We start from the raw sequence: 17,289 nt of genomic DNA, 5'->3' as shown, positions 1-17,289 counted from the left end.
AAAAAAACAAAAATCCACAAACATGACCAGGGCTTCGATATTAATTCACTAGATGAGCACAGCTGAGCTGCTACAGTACTACATATACACTGGAGCAGCACAAGAGAGTTTCTCATGCCAAACATAGCTGGCACATTCTGTTCTCTGCTATTCTACAATAAAGAAAAATGTTTTATGTTATTACTTAACCAAAAGGCAACCATAAACCAAGTGCTTTTATCTTGCAAAAAAGCAAATGATTGTTATGATAGTTTGGGGAATGGGTGTGTCCAATTTTGAATTGGTTTTAGGAACACTGTTTGCACTTATTACAGTCATTCTGAATTGGATCACCGATTAGATAGCAGGAAGCTGACCCTAGTGAGGAGCTACGTGTGACAAAGCAATCAAGAGGCCATCAGCATTGAATGACTCTCCCCAAGTGGAACAATGGGTTACTATCTGCAAGGCCTTGCAGGTAGTTTCTGCACAGAAACCTCTTTGGGGGAGAAAGGGGAGCTGGATTCCTCCCTAGCCTGAGCACATGGCTTGAAGAGCTGCAGTTTCCTCATTTGCCCATCTGACAGAAGGGCAGAGACTATTTTAAAAGATGTGCTTCTTCAAGTCAAACTGAAGACCCAGAAGCAGAAGCACCAGAATAGGGGGGGCCAGGAGGCCATGGCCCTCCCACTTTTAGAAAGTTGGGGGGCCTGGACTATCCACTTCGGCAGGGGTCCCACCTCCGCCCCTCCCAGCCAGGCCAGCAGCTGGAGCCCAGCCAGGCAGGGCCGCCCAGAGAATTCCGGGGGCCCGGGGTCTTCGGCGGCGGGGGGCCCCGCTTCAGCAGTAATTCGGCGGCGGGGAGCCCTTCCGCCCCTCTTGCCCCCCCCCCCCCCGCCTGGGCGGCCCTGGTCTCACGTCGGGCACAAGAGCGAGACTGGCCCCGCAACCAGCGGGTCCGTGCTGGGAGCAGACCCCGGGCTGCCCGGCTCCCCGCCCGCCCTGTACCTCAGCTAACGGAGACACGTCCTCCCTGATCAGTGTCCCGGGGCCAGGACAAAACTCCCGGGGCTCCCTGCCGCCTCCCGCGGCCGCGCGCGCTGCCCCTTCCTCCCCCCCCCCCGGGGCTCCCTGCTGCCTCCCGCGGCTGCGCGCGCTGCCCCTCCCCACCCCCGGGGCTCCCTGCCGCCTCCCGCGGCCGCGCGCGCTGCCCTCCCCCCCAGGCTCCCTGCCGCCTCCCGCGGCCGCGCGCGCTGCCCTCCCCCCCAGGCTCCCTGCCGCCTCCCGCCACGCTCCGCAGCCCCCCCCCCCAGGCTCCCTGCCGCCTCCCGCCACGCTCCGCAGCCCCCTCAAGGACACACCGGCCCCGACCTCCTGGTGCTCTCTTGGTGGCCCCGCCCCGCGGCCGCGCTGTGTCGGCACCTCCGGCGGGTCTCGAAGATGGCGGCGGCCCGGCTCCTGGCCCCGCGGTTGCAGTAGCCGCGCTCGGTTCCCTGCTGGGGCCCTCGGGCACCCCCTCTCCCGCGCCGGCTGCCCCGGAGCTGAACGACCCCCCTCCCGCCAGCGAAGACGGGAGAGGAAAAGTTTTCCGGGCCCCCTGGAGTGAGTGAAGGACCCCGCTCCAGGGGCCCCGGAAAACACTCGTGGGGGCCCCTGCGGGACGCGGGGCCTGGGGCAAATTGCCCCTCTTGCCCCCCCCTCTGGGCGGCCCTGCGGCCAGGGAGCCTGGGAAGTTGCGGGGTCCATGGACCCTTCACCTGCCTCAGGTAGTGGGGGGATGGGGGGAATCAAGAGCAGCTCCCGGCCTATGTCCCCATCCTGCAGCCCTCTCCCCCCACCCCAGGGCAGGAGGGTCCACGCCGCCCCACAGCTGCCCACGTGGCTTTTACCATGGCTGGGCTGCAGCCCAGCCCAACCAGAGCCAGGTCCAGGTAAGAGCCGTGTGCAGCGCACAGGCAGTTGGAGGGAACCGTGGACCCTCCTGCCCTTGGTCACTGGCTCCCGGCCCGCTCTGGCTTTTTGCTTTGCTGAGGGCAGGGCCTCAGGCAGAAGAGGAGGGTTGGGGGGCCCTGCCCCCCACCCCCACACTTTTGGGCAGGCTCTGCCGCCCTTGCACAGAAGAAGGGACCTTGCCTCCTTAATGGACATGAATCAAATAGAAAGACTCACAGAAGGGGCTGAGATCAGACAGACAAGGATTGCATTCAGTAGCTTGTTTTCCATTTATCTGTAACTCTCTTGTGCTTTCTAAGCGTAAGGAGAGTGAGTATGAGAGTGTGTCAGTCTTAGGGCATGTCTACATTATGATTCAGCAGGGGTCGATATATTGTGTCTAGGTCTAGTGTAGACGCGATAAATCGACTGTCGAGCATTCTCCCGTTGACTCCGGTACTCCACCAGAGCAAGAAGTGTAGGCGGAGTCAACGAGGGAGCGTCAGCCGTTGACTTACTACAGTGAAGACACTGTGGTAAGTAGATCTAAGTACCTGGACTTCAGTTAACGTTATTCACGTAGCTGAAGTTGCATAACTTAGATCAATTCCCCCGGACTCCCTCCCCCAGTGTAGACCAGACCTAAGAAATTCCTTTGCTAAGCCTGTGTTTCCATGCTTTACTGCCATGTGGTCCCTGAAGGATGCAGGAAACAAGAGCTCACACTGCCACATGAATTCTGGGGTGGGGAATGGGGAGGAACATGTCTAAACAATTGGGGGGCTCGGGAGGGCTGTGGCACTGGTTCCAGAGTCCAGACAGCTGGACTTGGAGCTGGTCCCCGCTGTCAAACAGCGGGACTGAACCCAAGACCCCCAGAAGTAGCAACTGTGACCAGTCACTATCCAGACCCAGGTGGCTTCTCAGCACATGGGATCGAGCAGTTGGATCCCATTACAACAAATTAGTGTCAATCCAGAGAATGAGACTGGACCAGGTTGTGACAACTGTCACCTATTTTTCCAAAGTGATGTGGATTTGGGTGAAATGCAGTGTGAATGATCCACGATTTACATTGCAAGACTTTAGGAAGGTCCTTTCCCTAAGTCAAAGAAAACTGAAGTTGAATACTGAAACCACCATAACAAAGGTCACAGTATCTGGATAGCATCCTTATACGCATTATGGTTATTATCTTCAAGAATAAACTGTATGTTGGGTTTTTTTTAGAACAGTGGCTCTCAATCTTTCCAGACTACTGTACCCCTTTCAGGAATCTGATTTGTCTTGTGTACCCTGAAATTTCATCCAACTTAAAAACTATTTGCTTACAAAATCAGACATAAAAATACAAAAGTGCACAGCATGTTATTACTGAAAAATTGCTGGCTGTCTCATTTTTATGATATACACCAGACCCTCGCTAGAACGCGCGTCTATATAGAACGAATTCACATATAATGCAGTCGTGGCCATGGATCCCAAATTTAATTACTTTAATTGCAATTCATTTTAACGCGGTCCCCGCCATAACGCGGTTCCCGCATTAACGCAGTACCGTGCATGGAACCCAAATCCCACATTCTAGAAAGGGTCTGGTGTAATTATATAATAAATCAACTGGAATACAAATATTGTACTTACTTTTCAGTGTACAGTATATAGAGAAGTATAAACAAGTCATTGTCTGTATGAAATTTTAGTTGCACTGACTGTTAGTGCTCTTTATGTAGCCTGTTGAAAAACTAGACAAATATCTAGATGAGTTGATGTACCATTGTAAGACCTCTGTGTACCTCTGATTGAGAGCCACTGCTTTAGAACACCTACAAAGAAGAGTCGTGTTGCTCAGTGAACCGTACCGTGGGACTAAGATTATGTTGCTTACTAAAAACACATTCAGTTTGACCCCAAGAATTACAATGCAGAAGTGTTAGATCAGCAATCATATCAAACATAGGATGTATGAAATGCTCTGAGATAAGGCTGAAGTGAAGCTAATAACTTAATATCCAGCACTGTGATCTTGTCACAAGTTCACTTAAGTGTTGTGTTTTGTTTTTTTAAGAGAAACCGATATTGCTCACAATAGATGGAGGCCTGAATTTCTCGCTGCTCTCTGTAGATTCGGATAGGACCTCGGACCTTGACAACATCCCCAATTTCCAGCTTGGTTTTCTGGAGCACCTCTTCCTGGAGCTTCTTCATCTGTTGAACTAGCTCACTGCTGCAAGATGTATCTAGTCCTGATGCAAAAGATGTTGGGAAATCAGAGATAAATCTTGGAATGATGCTTTCATTGTCACAATTTCAAGTCAGAGTTATCACAGAAGATCAGCTAAGAGGAGAAGGTTACTCACCCTGTGCAGTAGCTGAGGTTCTTCAAGATGCGTGTCCCTGTGGGTGCTCCACTTCAGGTGTCAGTGCATCCCGGCACTGCTGATTGGAGATTTTTGGTAGTAGTGTCCGTCTGGGTTGTGCATGCGCAGTGATCATCTCGTGGAGCTGTTCGTGCCTCATGAAGTGCATGCACGACTCATCGACCTCTGTTCCTTCCTCTACAGTAGAGTCCATACTGTGAACTCCGAAGTAAAGGGGAGGAGGGTGGGTAATGGAGCACACAGAGGGACACACATCTTGAAGAACCTCAGCTACTGCACAGAGTGAGTAATCTTCTCTTCTTCTTCAAGCGCTGTCTCTGTGGGTGCTCCATTTCAGGTGTCTGTGTATCCTGGTGCCATTGATCGGTGGTTTTCAGTAGCAGTGTCTCTCTGGATTGTGCATGCGTAGTGATTGTCTTGCAGCGCCATTGGCGCCACATCTAGCACACATGCACCCTGACCCCCTCAGTTCCTTCTCAACTGTTCTCAGCCTGAAATGGAGCCCCGTAGCAGTGTCGACAGCAACGTAGGAAAATAATTAGAAACAGTTTGAATTAATTAGTGATATTTAAGTTTTAGTTTGTTAATAGTTTCCATCTCCTTTTTCTTTTTGGAAAAAATAATTCCTCTACACTTCAATCAACTGATTCACCTGCCTAAATTTTATCCCAAACCCCATGGAAAAACACAAGAGGCTGTCCTACATACTTTAGATGTCAGGCACACATTAATATGCTACCTGGACAGAACACAGCCCTTCCGAAAATCCCCCCGACTTTTTGTTTCCACAACCCAATGTTCCAAGGGCTCTGCAATATCCACACAGAGATGATCAAAATGGATCTCCAATTGCATCCATGTGTGTTATCAACAGCACAAAACAGAACCCCCATCAGGGATCAGCACCCATTCAACAAGATCAGTGTCTACCTCAATAGCTTTCTTAAATAACATGACAGTCATAGACATATGCAGAGCAGCCACCTGGGCCTCTGAACACACATTTACGAACCATTATGCGATTACTCAAGGTTCAAGCTCAGACACAATGCTAGGTCTCACGCTGCCTTCCATCCACACAAGGGCGCTGCTCTTCAGTCACCTGAAATGGAGCACCCACAGGGACAGCACTTGAAGAAGAACTTAAGTTTCATGGTGCCATCTTTTAAAGCGGGCAGCATGCTCAGCAGCATTGGAGTTCCCAGGCAGCACATTTCTGACGTCTCAGTTTTTAATTTAAGGCTCTGCATTTACTTATTTGTTTTTTTAAAACTATTCAGGTATTGTTCTTCATGGAAAAAACACATCTCAATTTCTCACCAGGAACATACCCTGAACTGTGATCAAAACCAAAGATTTTAATTGTAAATTGGGCCTCCCTTCCAGACTGTTAGGCTCAGCAAAATCAGCAGAGCTTTCATATAGAAGGGAAAGCCTGAGTCATCTGAGGTAACACAAAAGCAGTCGTGTGGTGCCATTTTGTGCCTGTAATGATGTGAATGCATCTTGACAGATCTTCACATTTACGTAACACCTTTGCTTGAGAGTCAAGCTGATTTCTTAATTGTTTGAAACCTAAAGCATGATCCTGGCAGCTACGATCATGGCTGCAGCAAGCTGGAAAAGAATCTGCCTGTTCCTTCCAACAGATGGTTTTATAAATTATAAACTATTTTACCAATGGAAAGAGATTATTCAAAGAATACAGATCATATTCTACAAAAGAGTAGCAGCACCATTTGCTAACCTGCTCGGAATGAACACAGACTAATACACCTTCCAGAAGAAACTTGGTGGCCTTATTGCCATATTATATTTCGGAAATTAATGCTTTACCTTGATATACTTATTTGGGAGTGACACATGCATTAAAATCAGCTCTGTTAAACACACGGCCAAATTATCTACTGGTGTAAATGGGCACAGTTCCACTGACTTCAAAAGTGTTCCACCCATTTACACCAGCAGAGAATTCCCCTCCTCCCCCAATTTATAACTGACCTGAAGGGTGACAGTGTGATCTCTGTTATAAATGTGTCTGATCCAGAGCCTTTTGAATTCAGTTTAAGACTTCAATGGACTTTTCCACACCCCTAATCTGAGTGTAAAGCAGTGAAGGGAGTAGCAAGGGGGGAACTGCCTTAGGAAAGAAAGTCAGACATAAGTAAACTATTTCGCTACTACTGATCTGCAAGGAGTGCATCACCACTCTTTTGCAGATTTGGAACAGTTCAGCTCACTGAACAATTTCCTTCATGTTTTCAGGTGGTTATAGGCTACTTTCAAGGCACTCAATGATGGCCACATACATGTGGGAGCAGGAAAAACAAATATCCACACAAACTGAAAAACTGCAGGCACACACATGCCTGATGTATCAGAGGAAAAACAGAACAGGCCACAAAAAACTGGTTCGGTTTGGAAATTGCAGCTGTAACAAATGGCAAGTTTCCAAGATATATATATATATATATATATATATATATATTTTTTTTTTTTACCAGATGCAGTCACACAATGGGCCATAGGAAGAAAATTCTTTGTACTGTCAAACTGAAACGCTACATCACTCTGATAAGCAGTGGTACTAATGGTCATAGATGCAATGTTATTGTTGGCATCACCATTAGTAACAGCACAAGATGACTATAGGGAGAAGCTATGTTACGCGGTAAGCCTCTCAAAGCAGCCCAGGCTATAGGATGTACTTGTAAATATTCTTTGTGCCTGTGAATACAATTTGCCCTTGTGTTGACTTGATAATTTATCATCTCATCTGAAAAAAACCCCACACAAATGGAAGTGTTATTAAGTCATAGCTGAAAACTGTTATGTACTCATACATTACCTGACAAAGGCTTTTCTGCTTCCCTGGGATTTTTCCAGCAGATGCAGTTTATGACCCCAGTACTGTCATCCACTGTAAGAGAATTGCAATAATCAAGGAAACAAGTGGTCTTGGCATTCCAAGAGATCTTAACACACAGCACAGCCCTACTTGTTTTGTCAGTACCCCTTTGGCTCAGCCATAGAAGAACACGTTATTTGCATTATTTTTCTAAATAGTATAATACTTCATCTTATTCTGAATCACATGTCAAAAGTAGTCCTCAGTTTAGACTTTTGCAGTATCCTCTCTCTGCATCTGTTGAAAATTGCACTGCAAATGTTAACTCAAATATTTTAAGTAAAATCATAACACACTGAAACAAAACCCACCTACCATATTCTGCACATCTACGGCCCCTTTCATTTTAGAATATTTTATATTAATTAGGCCTTACAAAACCCACACGATGTAGGCAAGTATTACTACCCTTTAACATTTAGACTAAATTCTTTGGGACCAGGACCACATCTTTGTGTGTGTGTGTATGTACAGCACCTAGTACAATCCTGATTCAATGCCTCTAGGTGATATTGCACTATATTATATATAAAAATGAAGTTAATGGAAGCAGAAAGGGGTTTAAACTAACATTTTTAAAAGTAGCTTCTAATTTTGAGTGGTCAACTCAAGGCAGCTTGGGTCGGATTTTCAGGAGTGCTGAGCGTCCATAATTTTTATCACCACGCTGCTTGGCATCTCCAGCCCTATATCTCAAGTTGGGCATCCAAAAAACTGAGGAAAAAAAAACTTACTGAAGCATTTCTACGGGTGAGATTATCTGTATTCAGTTTGATTAGACATAGATTTGTGCATTTTATTTTATTTTGCTTGGTCGCTTACTTTGTTCTGCCTGTTACTACTTGGAACCACTTAAATCCTACTTTCTTATTTAATAAAATCACTTTTTACTTATTAACTAACTCAGAGTATGTATTAATACCTGGGGGAGCAAACAACTATGTATCTCTCTCTATCACTGTTATAGAGAGCGAACAATTTATGAGTTTAGCCTGTATAAGCTTTATACAGGGTAAAACGGATTTATTTGGGTTTAGACCCCATTGGGAGTTGGGCATCTGAGTGTTAAAGACAGGAACACTTCTGTTAGCTGCTTTCAGGTAAACTTGCAGCTTTGTGGCAAGTAATTCAGACCCTGGGTCTGTGTTGGAGCAGACGGGAGTGTCTGGCTCAGCAAGACAGGGTGCTGGGGTCCCAAGCTGGCAGGGAAAGCAGGACCAGAGTTAGTCTTGGCACATCAGGTGGCAGCTCCCAAGGGGGGTTCTGTGATCCAACCCGTCACAGCAGTTTCATACAAAGAGGAAAAGCTGCGGTCTCCTACAGGTAAGACAGACGAAACTACCTACTGTAGTCCTACCACTGGCAATGAACTGGGGAGAAGGAGAAGTCAAAAAGCAAAAACCAAACCACCAGATGATTTTATTGTTCCGTATAGATCAAGATAAAACAAAACTGTTTGAAGGAACTTGTCCAGCCAACATCCATCAATTTCCTTGAAATAAACTATTTACTAAATAAGAGAGCAGAGCACAAAGATCCTGGTCTAGCAATGCAAGTGTCACAATTCAGGACTAGCTGCAACTCTGACCCGTTCTCTGGCCTCTGAGGGGACCCGCCTCAGATCTTAGGCTTCATGCCTTCTCCCCTCAGAGGGTACCTCTACATTTCAGCTCAGAAGTGTCATTCCCAGCCTGTGCAGACATACCTATGCTAGCTCTGCTTGAGACAGCATGGTAAAGATAACGGTGAAGCCAGGGTAGCCTGGGCGGTGGCACAGGCTCGCTGTCCAAGTACATAACCATCTGGGCCCCCTGGTATGTATTCAGGCAGTAAGCCCAAGCTGCTGCTTAGGCTACCCCAGCCACACTGCTATATTTAGTACACTAGCTTAAGCAGTACACTAGCTTAAGCAGGTATGCCTATGCAAGCTAGGAATCAAGCCTCCCAGATCAAATATAGGCACACTCAGGGGAGAATCTCATGATTCTCCCACTCTTGGACCAGTTCCTAAGTTACAAGAGCCTGCAGACTGACTCCAGTTACTGAACCCAGCTGGACCTCTAGGGTATCTGCTGTATTTCTCTTCAGGACCAATGGATTATAGTGACCCAAAGACAGAAGTATTATTACACCATGCTTTGTTTCTATGGTTAATGAGTAAAAGGATTTTAAAAACACTGCAAGGGGTAACACGTCTATCTTACCTAAAGTCTTGCCATCCCTTGACAGAGGTCATAGGTAGATCTAAGTTCCCAGAAACACTAGCCTCTGGACTCTGGGATCCCCTTAGCTCTCCCTGCCTCTGTCAAGATCCTGGTTTAAATCCAGCTAGAAGTTCTTTGTTCTCAGTTTTCCCAAGCTTGAACCTGCTACGCAAAACCAAACTGGTGCGTTCTACAGGGGATCAAGCCAGCATGTCAAAGAAAAACAATGGCTTTGCATTGTCTCTCAAGTATTTTGTTCTTTTTTTTCCCCTTCAAATCTAGAAATATCAACAAGTCTAGTCAAGCTTGGTTTTGCTAAAAGACTTCTTGGAGGCCTCAGCAGGGTCAGCTCCAGGTACCAGCAGAGGAAGCATGTGCCTGGGGCGGCACAGTATGAGCATCTTTTTTTTTTTTTTTTGCTTGGAGCGGCTTGGTACAGCCGGCCCTGGGCCTCAGAGATGTATATAGAGAGTTCTCACTTTAATGGAAGGGGTGGGAGGTTCTGAACTTTATCACAGACATCCCTACTCCTAAATGTTTACTATATATTGATGTTAAATAATAGTTAATTAAAAAAAAGTAGATAGAATTTATTTTCCCTCTCGGTTGACCAGACTTCATCCTTTTCTCATTTCACCACAAGTTCTTCAATCACTATAGTCTTCCATGGTAGAAAAGACTTAGATTTCTAATGACTGACTGATTGACTGACTGTCTGTCAGATAGAAAATCCAAGCAGAAATAGACGTGTGTGTTCAAGAGAAGAGACAGGGAAAATATCTTTCAGGTCTTCTTTATATATCAGAAAGTCGAAAATACAAGGACATTTTCCCTTTGCAGGTCACCTTTAAAAACAGATGGGAGGAGGTTGACTGCTGAACAGTATGAGGTTCTACAGCTGATGCAATACTTGCTCCCTGCCTCACCAATCAGAGACTGTTTAGCTGAGATATGTAAGAAGTTATGAGCAGGAAACTAAGAAGTTGCAATTTACACTGGTGGAGTCAGCCTGACAGCCTGAGAACAGGACAGGGAGGGGCAGCTTGGCAGGTATCCTGAAAGCTAAACCAAGAACTGTTGAACAAAACAGGAGCTGAGTTGGATGCAAAAAGGTAGGAGGAGAGCAGGCTAGATGATAGCTCTATTCAAACCTGTTGATCTAGCATCCGAGACCTTAAATCCACACATTCTCAGGTTCTTTTGTTTTTATTCTTCTGTATCCTGCTCTGCTCAGATGTCTTGAGCTATCTTAGACCAATACGTGGAACCCTATTTCCCTTCAAACGTTTTTGCAAACTCAGATCCTTTTATTATACTGCAGCAGCATCCAACGATGCCAACTGCTTGCCAAAAACAGAAAAGACAGACAGACAGATAGACAGATAATCTAAACACACAGGAGACACTTTAGTATTTGAAGTGATGTCCAATACAAGATCTCATTAGGTTTCTGACTTCACTTTCACCATGGATCATCCTTCCACCTCTTATTTTAGGTATTTATATGGTCCCTATTACCATAGCATCTGAGTACGTCACAATCTTTTATTTCTCCTCACAACACCCCTATGAGGCAGGAAGTGTTATAATCCCCATTTTACAGATGGGGAACAGAGGCACAAGAGATTAAGTGACTCACCCAAACCCATACAGGAAAACTTTGGCGATCTTGATCTCCCCAGTCCCAGGCATATGCCATAACCACTGTCCCATCCACCCTTCCTCTCCTCAGGTGCCCCAGCCAACCTGATGTGCCATCACTATTCCAGTGTGCCCTTCTTTACAGCAGAAATTTCAATTTAGTACAAGGGCCTGGCAGAAGAGTTTAAAAAAAAAACCAAAAAAAACAAAAAAAGCAGTTTAGTGAAAACGTCTGAAGTTTGGGAAAAGTTGGAGTGGAGGGGAGAAGCTACTTGTGGATGAAGGCAAGGACTGGTGCACTGGGGAAGAATAAAAGCAGCAAAGAATCCTGTGGCACCTTATAGACTAACAGACGTTTTGCAGCATGAGCTTTTGTGGGTGAATACCCACTTCGTTGGATGCAAGATGGAGTTTCTCCATCTCTAGGTCACTGGTTCAAACTCTGCTCAGAATGGTAGCTATCAAAATCCATTACCAGCTATCAGTCACCCTCTGACCTGCATGAGGTGAAGGATATTCTACTTGCATCCGACGAAGTGGGTATTCACCCACGAAAGCTCATGCTGCAAAACGTCTGTTAGTCTATAAGGTGCCACAGGATTCTTTGCTGCTTTTACAGTTCCAGACTAACACGGCTACCCCTCTGATACTGGGGAAGAATAAATATTCTATTACTAGTGGGGTAGAAAGCAAGTGACTCGTCTCATGGAACAGCAGCCTTTCAGCCAGTAAATAGCATGTGTGGATTCAGAATCCCAATTAGTGTGCCTTTGCAAAACAGGATGATGGCTAAAGCCCAGTTTTTTAAAGCTATTTGGCACCCAGAGATACAAATAGGCACCCAGTGGATTTTCAAAAGCTCTTACCCACCTAAATGCCAATGGGAAAATTCCACTAGACACCTATCTGCATTTTTGCACACCTAAATACCTTTAAAACTCTGGCCCTAAGACATGGGGCAAAAGGGAAAAAAAACTAGAAGGGATCCCTTCAAGCTAGTAAGAAGAAAAGGGAAGTGACTTCCCCTTTGCAGAAACCACCAGATTTATTTACATTTGATAACAGTTTTGCATACAAGTTAAGAGCAAGAGTCTATATTCCTGGATTCTATTCCCTGCTCTGACTCACCCAAGCCCACACTGCAAATCAATGGTACTTAGTCATGCCTCCTCAGCTTCCCCACCTGTAAAACAGGGCTAATACGTTCCTGCCTTTTTAAAATGCTTCGAAATCTTCATCTGAAATGTGGTATAAAACAGTGAAAAGTATAATCAAGAAAAAGTGTCTTTTCAAGAATAGACAATGGTCCAAACCAATGAGGCAACTTCTAGGTTCTAATGGTTACGAAGGCTGGAATCCAGGAAATGCTAAGAAACAAAACTCTTCTTACCTCCATAGTTATAGAAGGCATCTCGTTCTTTTGTTAGAACCACTGTCCCAACAACATCCACCTGTCTTATTGGATGTCCATTATAAAAGAATATACCTATGGAGAAAGACAGAATATTTCCGTTAAGTGTGACCGAATACTGCTTGCAGGAGTTCTACACTGGTTAGCCATTCACGTCATTAGAAAGAGGATCCTCTTGTTCTTTTAATGAGTTTTAAAGTTAGCAAATATTTACTTATATCAAAAATATCTGATCAATGAAAATGGGAAAAAATAGTAGTACTAGTTCACTGAGTACACTGAGGCACAGTACTAGTGCCACCCACTTACTATGCTAAAAAGGAGATGTCAACAGTTTTGTATTTTATAGTCAACAGACACTACAGCACTTCATAATTTGATCCTCTCTCTCCTTTCTTGAATATTTTGACTAGCAGTAAAATAGTTAAATGTGATTTTATTTGGTCATCATTAGGCTTCATAGTAAAAGTTCTTTTAAATAAATATGAACAGTTTATACATCTCCCCGTGCTTCTGTTTGAGGCTATCTGCAGATTGAGGCAGATATCACTGAAACTTTTAAATTTTTAAGGCTATTTTCACTTCCAAAAGGGCTAAGGAAGGGACCATTTAAAATAGATAACTTAGATTCTGACGCACAAGATGCAGGTATCAGGGGAAACTACTAGCTCATTTAACCACTGCAACCATTCCCCCCATAAAATATCCCTTCCAGACTTCATTTCTGTGCTTCTATGAAACAGACTTTGATAATGCTATTGAGTATCAAAATATGTCTGAGAAACCTCAACGCCCTTTTTCCAGCTTCTGCCCAGCATTCACTTAGGAAATACAGAAGCCACTATGACCACCCAATACCTTTATCGAGAAACAAAACTAAAAATGCTCAAGTAAACACTCATGCGACATGCCATATATGCAACCACAAAATGCATTAGTGCTCATACCATCAGAACAACACACTATGTAGAAAGGAGAGAAGATAATTCAAGAGATTTAAATTATTTGGACTGCTAATTATTTTAAATACATATATTATCTTCAATTTCAAAAGATTTCAGCCCCACTGAGATGCAGACCCATATGACATGGACAGCTGGCAACTAGCATACAACACACTGAACAAAACTAGGAATTGGAGAGGGAAAGATTTGGCTCAAGACACAAAGGCAAATCCCTAACCTTATGAAGGAAGACATGGGATACTTTAATGCACATACAACAGTCAGGAGGTCAGTTTCATGTGTGGAATCAAAACTGATTAAAACCCTAAAATAACCTATCCTACATAGCCAGAACATGTCTTCAGTAACCTTAAATGGGCCTGGAATTAACTTCTTCACATTACTGAGTCACAGGCAAGTTTTCAGGGTGTTGCACAAGTGTTTAGCCACACAATTTATATGGAAGTTGTGCTGATAGAAGCTCACAACATGTGTTGAAGAATTATCCACTGCTGTGATCTCAGAGCTGGGTGTATTTGTTGTGCAGCTGCAGAGGAGGGCTAGAGTAGAAAACATTTACAGGACTGACCACTTTCATTTTGTCTTCTCCCTATGTTTATAATTAAACAACAATTAATGCTTACATAGAAACTCTTCCAAGGATGTCAAGGCAGTTTATACACAGTAATTATACCTCTCCACCCCTGATATAGGCAAGTATTACCACCATTATGTTTCAGTTGCACTGTAAACATCTCAGGGCAGAGACTGTGCCTCGCTTCACTTTTGTACAGTGCAGAGGCAGTCCTTGGTACATTATTCTGCTCTTTTCACAGATGGGTACATTGAGGCACAGAATGACTAAGTTGTGAAGCTGGGAATAGAACTCGGAGTCCTGACTCTCAGTCTATATAAGAACATACAGAAAGCCACCTCACTGAGATTTAAACAGCATCTGCCAGCATTTCTTTAAAGGGTGACATACTGGTGTTTCATATTCTTGAGTTATTTAACTGGATGGTTTGAGGAACTAAATCAGGAGTTTCTCCATCTCTAGGTCACTGGTTCAAACTCTGCTCAGAATGGTAGCTATCAAAATCCATTACCAGCTATCAGTCACCCTGTGGCCTGCATGAGGTGAAGGATGTTCTCAATCAAGCTCTTTACATTTATAAATTTTAAATTCTCCACTACAATTATTTCTGATATAACTCACATGCTTTATTCTGCAGCATTTGACTTTGTTTCTTGAGGGGAAAGAAGGTAAGGTGAGAAGCAGTGTGAAGGAGACATAAATCTTAGTTGGACACTTGATGTCTCTGTCTACACACATGCAGAGAGCAGGTCATGGCAACTCAGAAGGACCCAGAAGTTTCCAGAACAGGGTGTGGCAGTGACTTGATGTATTCAACAGCTGTTAAGAGGCTGTATATGATGTGTTCACTGTGGGCAACCCAGCTGGGTGGGTTACCCTTGGAGAGCTGAGCTGGAGCATGGGTGGGTGGGTGCAGAGGAGATTATAAATATAAGAGTTACAGACAGCCCTGTAGACTGTCTGTGGCTGATCTATGCAGGACCAAGAGATGTGTGTGTGCTGTGAGAATTTGGTCTCAGTCCCTGCACCTCTTTGGATACAAGCTATTGTCTTCTGTTTCACCACCAACTGAGAGAACCAGTGAGCCAGTAAACCAGAGGCTGGAATGGTGTTGGTTGTGGAGATCCCCTGACAGGGTTCTGAAGTGTTTAAAAGGACTAAGATTCTGCCATTTCTCAAGCGCTGAAAAGTCCAGATGACACACATTCCATACTATGGTCACACAATAAAGACTGAGAAATCACTCACGATCAGAGGAGACGTGTTTTGATGTGTGTGCACTGAAGTATAGAAAATGTTATGCTGAAAACTTGTACTTGAATGTTTGTTACAGAAACAAAAGGGGAAGAAGAGAGTGTAGAGTTATACAGAATATAGCCTGTATATAGAGTTATATAGTATATAGCCTGGCCATCACCGTGTCCTCATTACAAAGACTGTCTGAACAGAGGTATAATGGATAGGACATACATGTGGAACAGTCTACTGACCTCTTTAGGGTCAGGGATCTTAAAAGTTTTGCTAAAAACTGGAGCCCCGTATCTTTAACTGAGCAGTACAAAATCATAGAAGCATAGAATCTTTAATGACTGCTGTTAGTGAACTTGCTTTTATACTATTCATAGCTTCCCCTTCTTGTTGATAAGGTGCTGTCACACTGCAAAAGCAGTAATCTGGCTAGCTGCACTTTAACACTGAAAAAGAGGCTCATTTCCATGCTTTAATTATATTGTGTTGTTGCGTTTGACACCCACTCTCATTTCAAGGCCTCTGGGGCATCACAATTGCTGCTTTTAAGCTTTCATGTCACCATATACAACAAGAGAGAAGCTGGCTGGGTTTACATGTTTTCCCCAGTGCTGTTCTAAGGGATTAGTCATGGTTTCCTAGAATCCTAGCAGTTAGACCTGGAAAAAGACTTATTAGATCATTTAGTTCATACTCCCGTGGCCAGTGCAGGATCATTCCATATAGTACATTCTTTAGTGATCTGTACAATCCCAACATAAATAAATTTGAGTGATGGGCCTTCCGGCTCTTCCCTAGGGAGTCTGTTCCACAATCAAACAGATCTGACTGCAAGGATGTTTTCCCATAAATTCAGCCTATGTTTACTTTTTAATTTCCTCCCATTGCTCTTTGTGCCGATCTAAGTCATTCCCAATTATCATTAATGACTGGTTTATAGCCAATTATATACTTAACAGCTTCTGAACTTTAAGAAATCCATTAGGGGGGGAATTTTGGCAGCAAATTTATACATTGCCCATCCCGTTCCCTCACCAGCCTCCCATCAAACACTTACTTGTGTATGGTTCTATTCCGATGGCATTGGATGTGGGTGAAAAAGACATGCTGGAAGGCACCTGGGATGGTTCATATAGTGTGTGTGCACACACGCGCCCCCCACCAAAGAGATGGATAAGAGAATTAGGATTGTTTGTTCCATGACTTTTCATCCTTATATGGCACTGCAAAGTCTGTTAATATACACACATGTACACGCATGTGCACGTGCGCACACACACAGAGGACTGCAATGACCTTGGTTGTGCAAAGAGACAAATCCACAGGAAGTGGGGAAGACTTGCATGCCCCAATTTTAAAAGGGTGGTATCTTGACATGGCAGAGGATACATCTTTATAAGCACCTTATTTATAAGATTAATGACAAAAATTGTGGCAGATGAGGAATCGCTCTCAAATAAAACCTCATGGCATACAAATGAGAAATATAAGGGCATATTTGGGAGAGGGAGAAGTGCTGTAGTTGTCTAGGATGTTAAAAGAAGAGAAAGAGTATGTTTGTTGATGTTCATAATTTTTTATTCTTCCACTGTGTGCCATTATTAATTGTTTTGCAGAAGCACCTAGGAGCCCCAGTCATGGGCCAGGACCCCACTGTGCTAGGTGATGTACAACACACAGAACAGAGAGAGACAGTCTCTGTATTATTGTTTTTAAATCAAGCAAAGATCAAGTAATTAAAGATGACAGTCTGCCAATTCTTTGAAGGCAAGGATATTCTTTTCACTGATGTGTGCATAGCACCTAGCACAATGGGGCCATTATCTCAGATTTAGGCCTATAGGTGGTACTATAATACAAATAGCCCATTTTAAAATACAAGATTAACCATCAGCAGTATCTCCATATTTGGTCACTGTCCCAGGTCAACAGATTCTTTGAAAACACCCATCATATCTATTTCCACAGAAGTAAATATGCTGGGTCTTGTACACTCCATGTTGTCCCTAAGGGCACAACACTAGATGTCAGGTGAGAATAACAAAG

General features: G+C 44.3%; 1 protein-coding gene across 9 annotated transcripts in view; it reads right to left on the bottom strand.

Moving 5' to 3' along the window:
* The window catches only part of STN1 (STN1 subunit of CST complex), a 60,912-nt gene that overhangs the window by 19,916 nt on the left and 23,707 nt on the right, over nucleotides 1–17,289 (bottom strand). For 7 of the 9 annotated variants that reach the window (XM_045023789.1, XM_045023790.1, XM_045023793.1 and 4 more), the window contains 3 exons: nucleotides 12,436–12,531; nucleotides 7,141–7,212; nucleotides 3,999–4,157 (listed from right to left, as the gene is read on the bottom strand). In XM_045023789.1, coding sequence (XP_044879724.1) covers nucleotides 3,999–4,157; nucleotides 7,141–7,212; nucleotides 12,436–12,531 — 327 coding nt within the window. Of the gene's footprint in view, nucleotides 1–3,998; nucleotides 4,158–7,140; nucleotides 7,213–12,435; nucleotides 12,532–14,616; nucleotides 14,651–16,300; nucleotides 16,417–17,289 lie in introns of those variants that run through there. The other 2 variants (XM_045023786.1, XM_045023794.1) reach the window with 2 other exon arrangements.

The sequence above is a fragment of the Mauremys mutica genome, chromosome 7 (assembly GCF_020497125.1).
Source record: "Mauremys mutica isolate MM-2020 ecotype Southern chromosome 7, ASM2049712v1, whole genome shotgun sequence".
Taxonomy (NCBI): domain Eukaryota; kingdom Metazoa; phylum Chordata; order Testudines; family Geoemydidae; genus Mauremys; species Mauremys mutica.
This window is presented reverse-complemented; position numbering and strand designations above follow the sequence as displayed.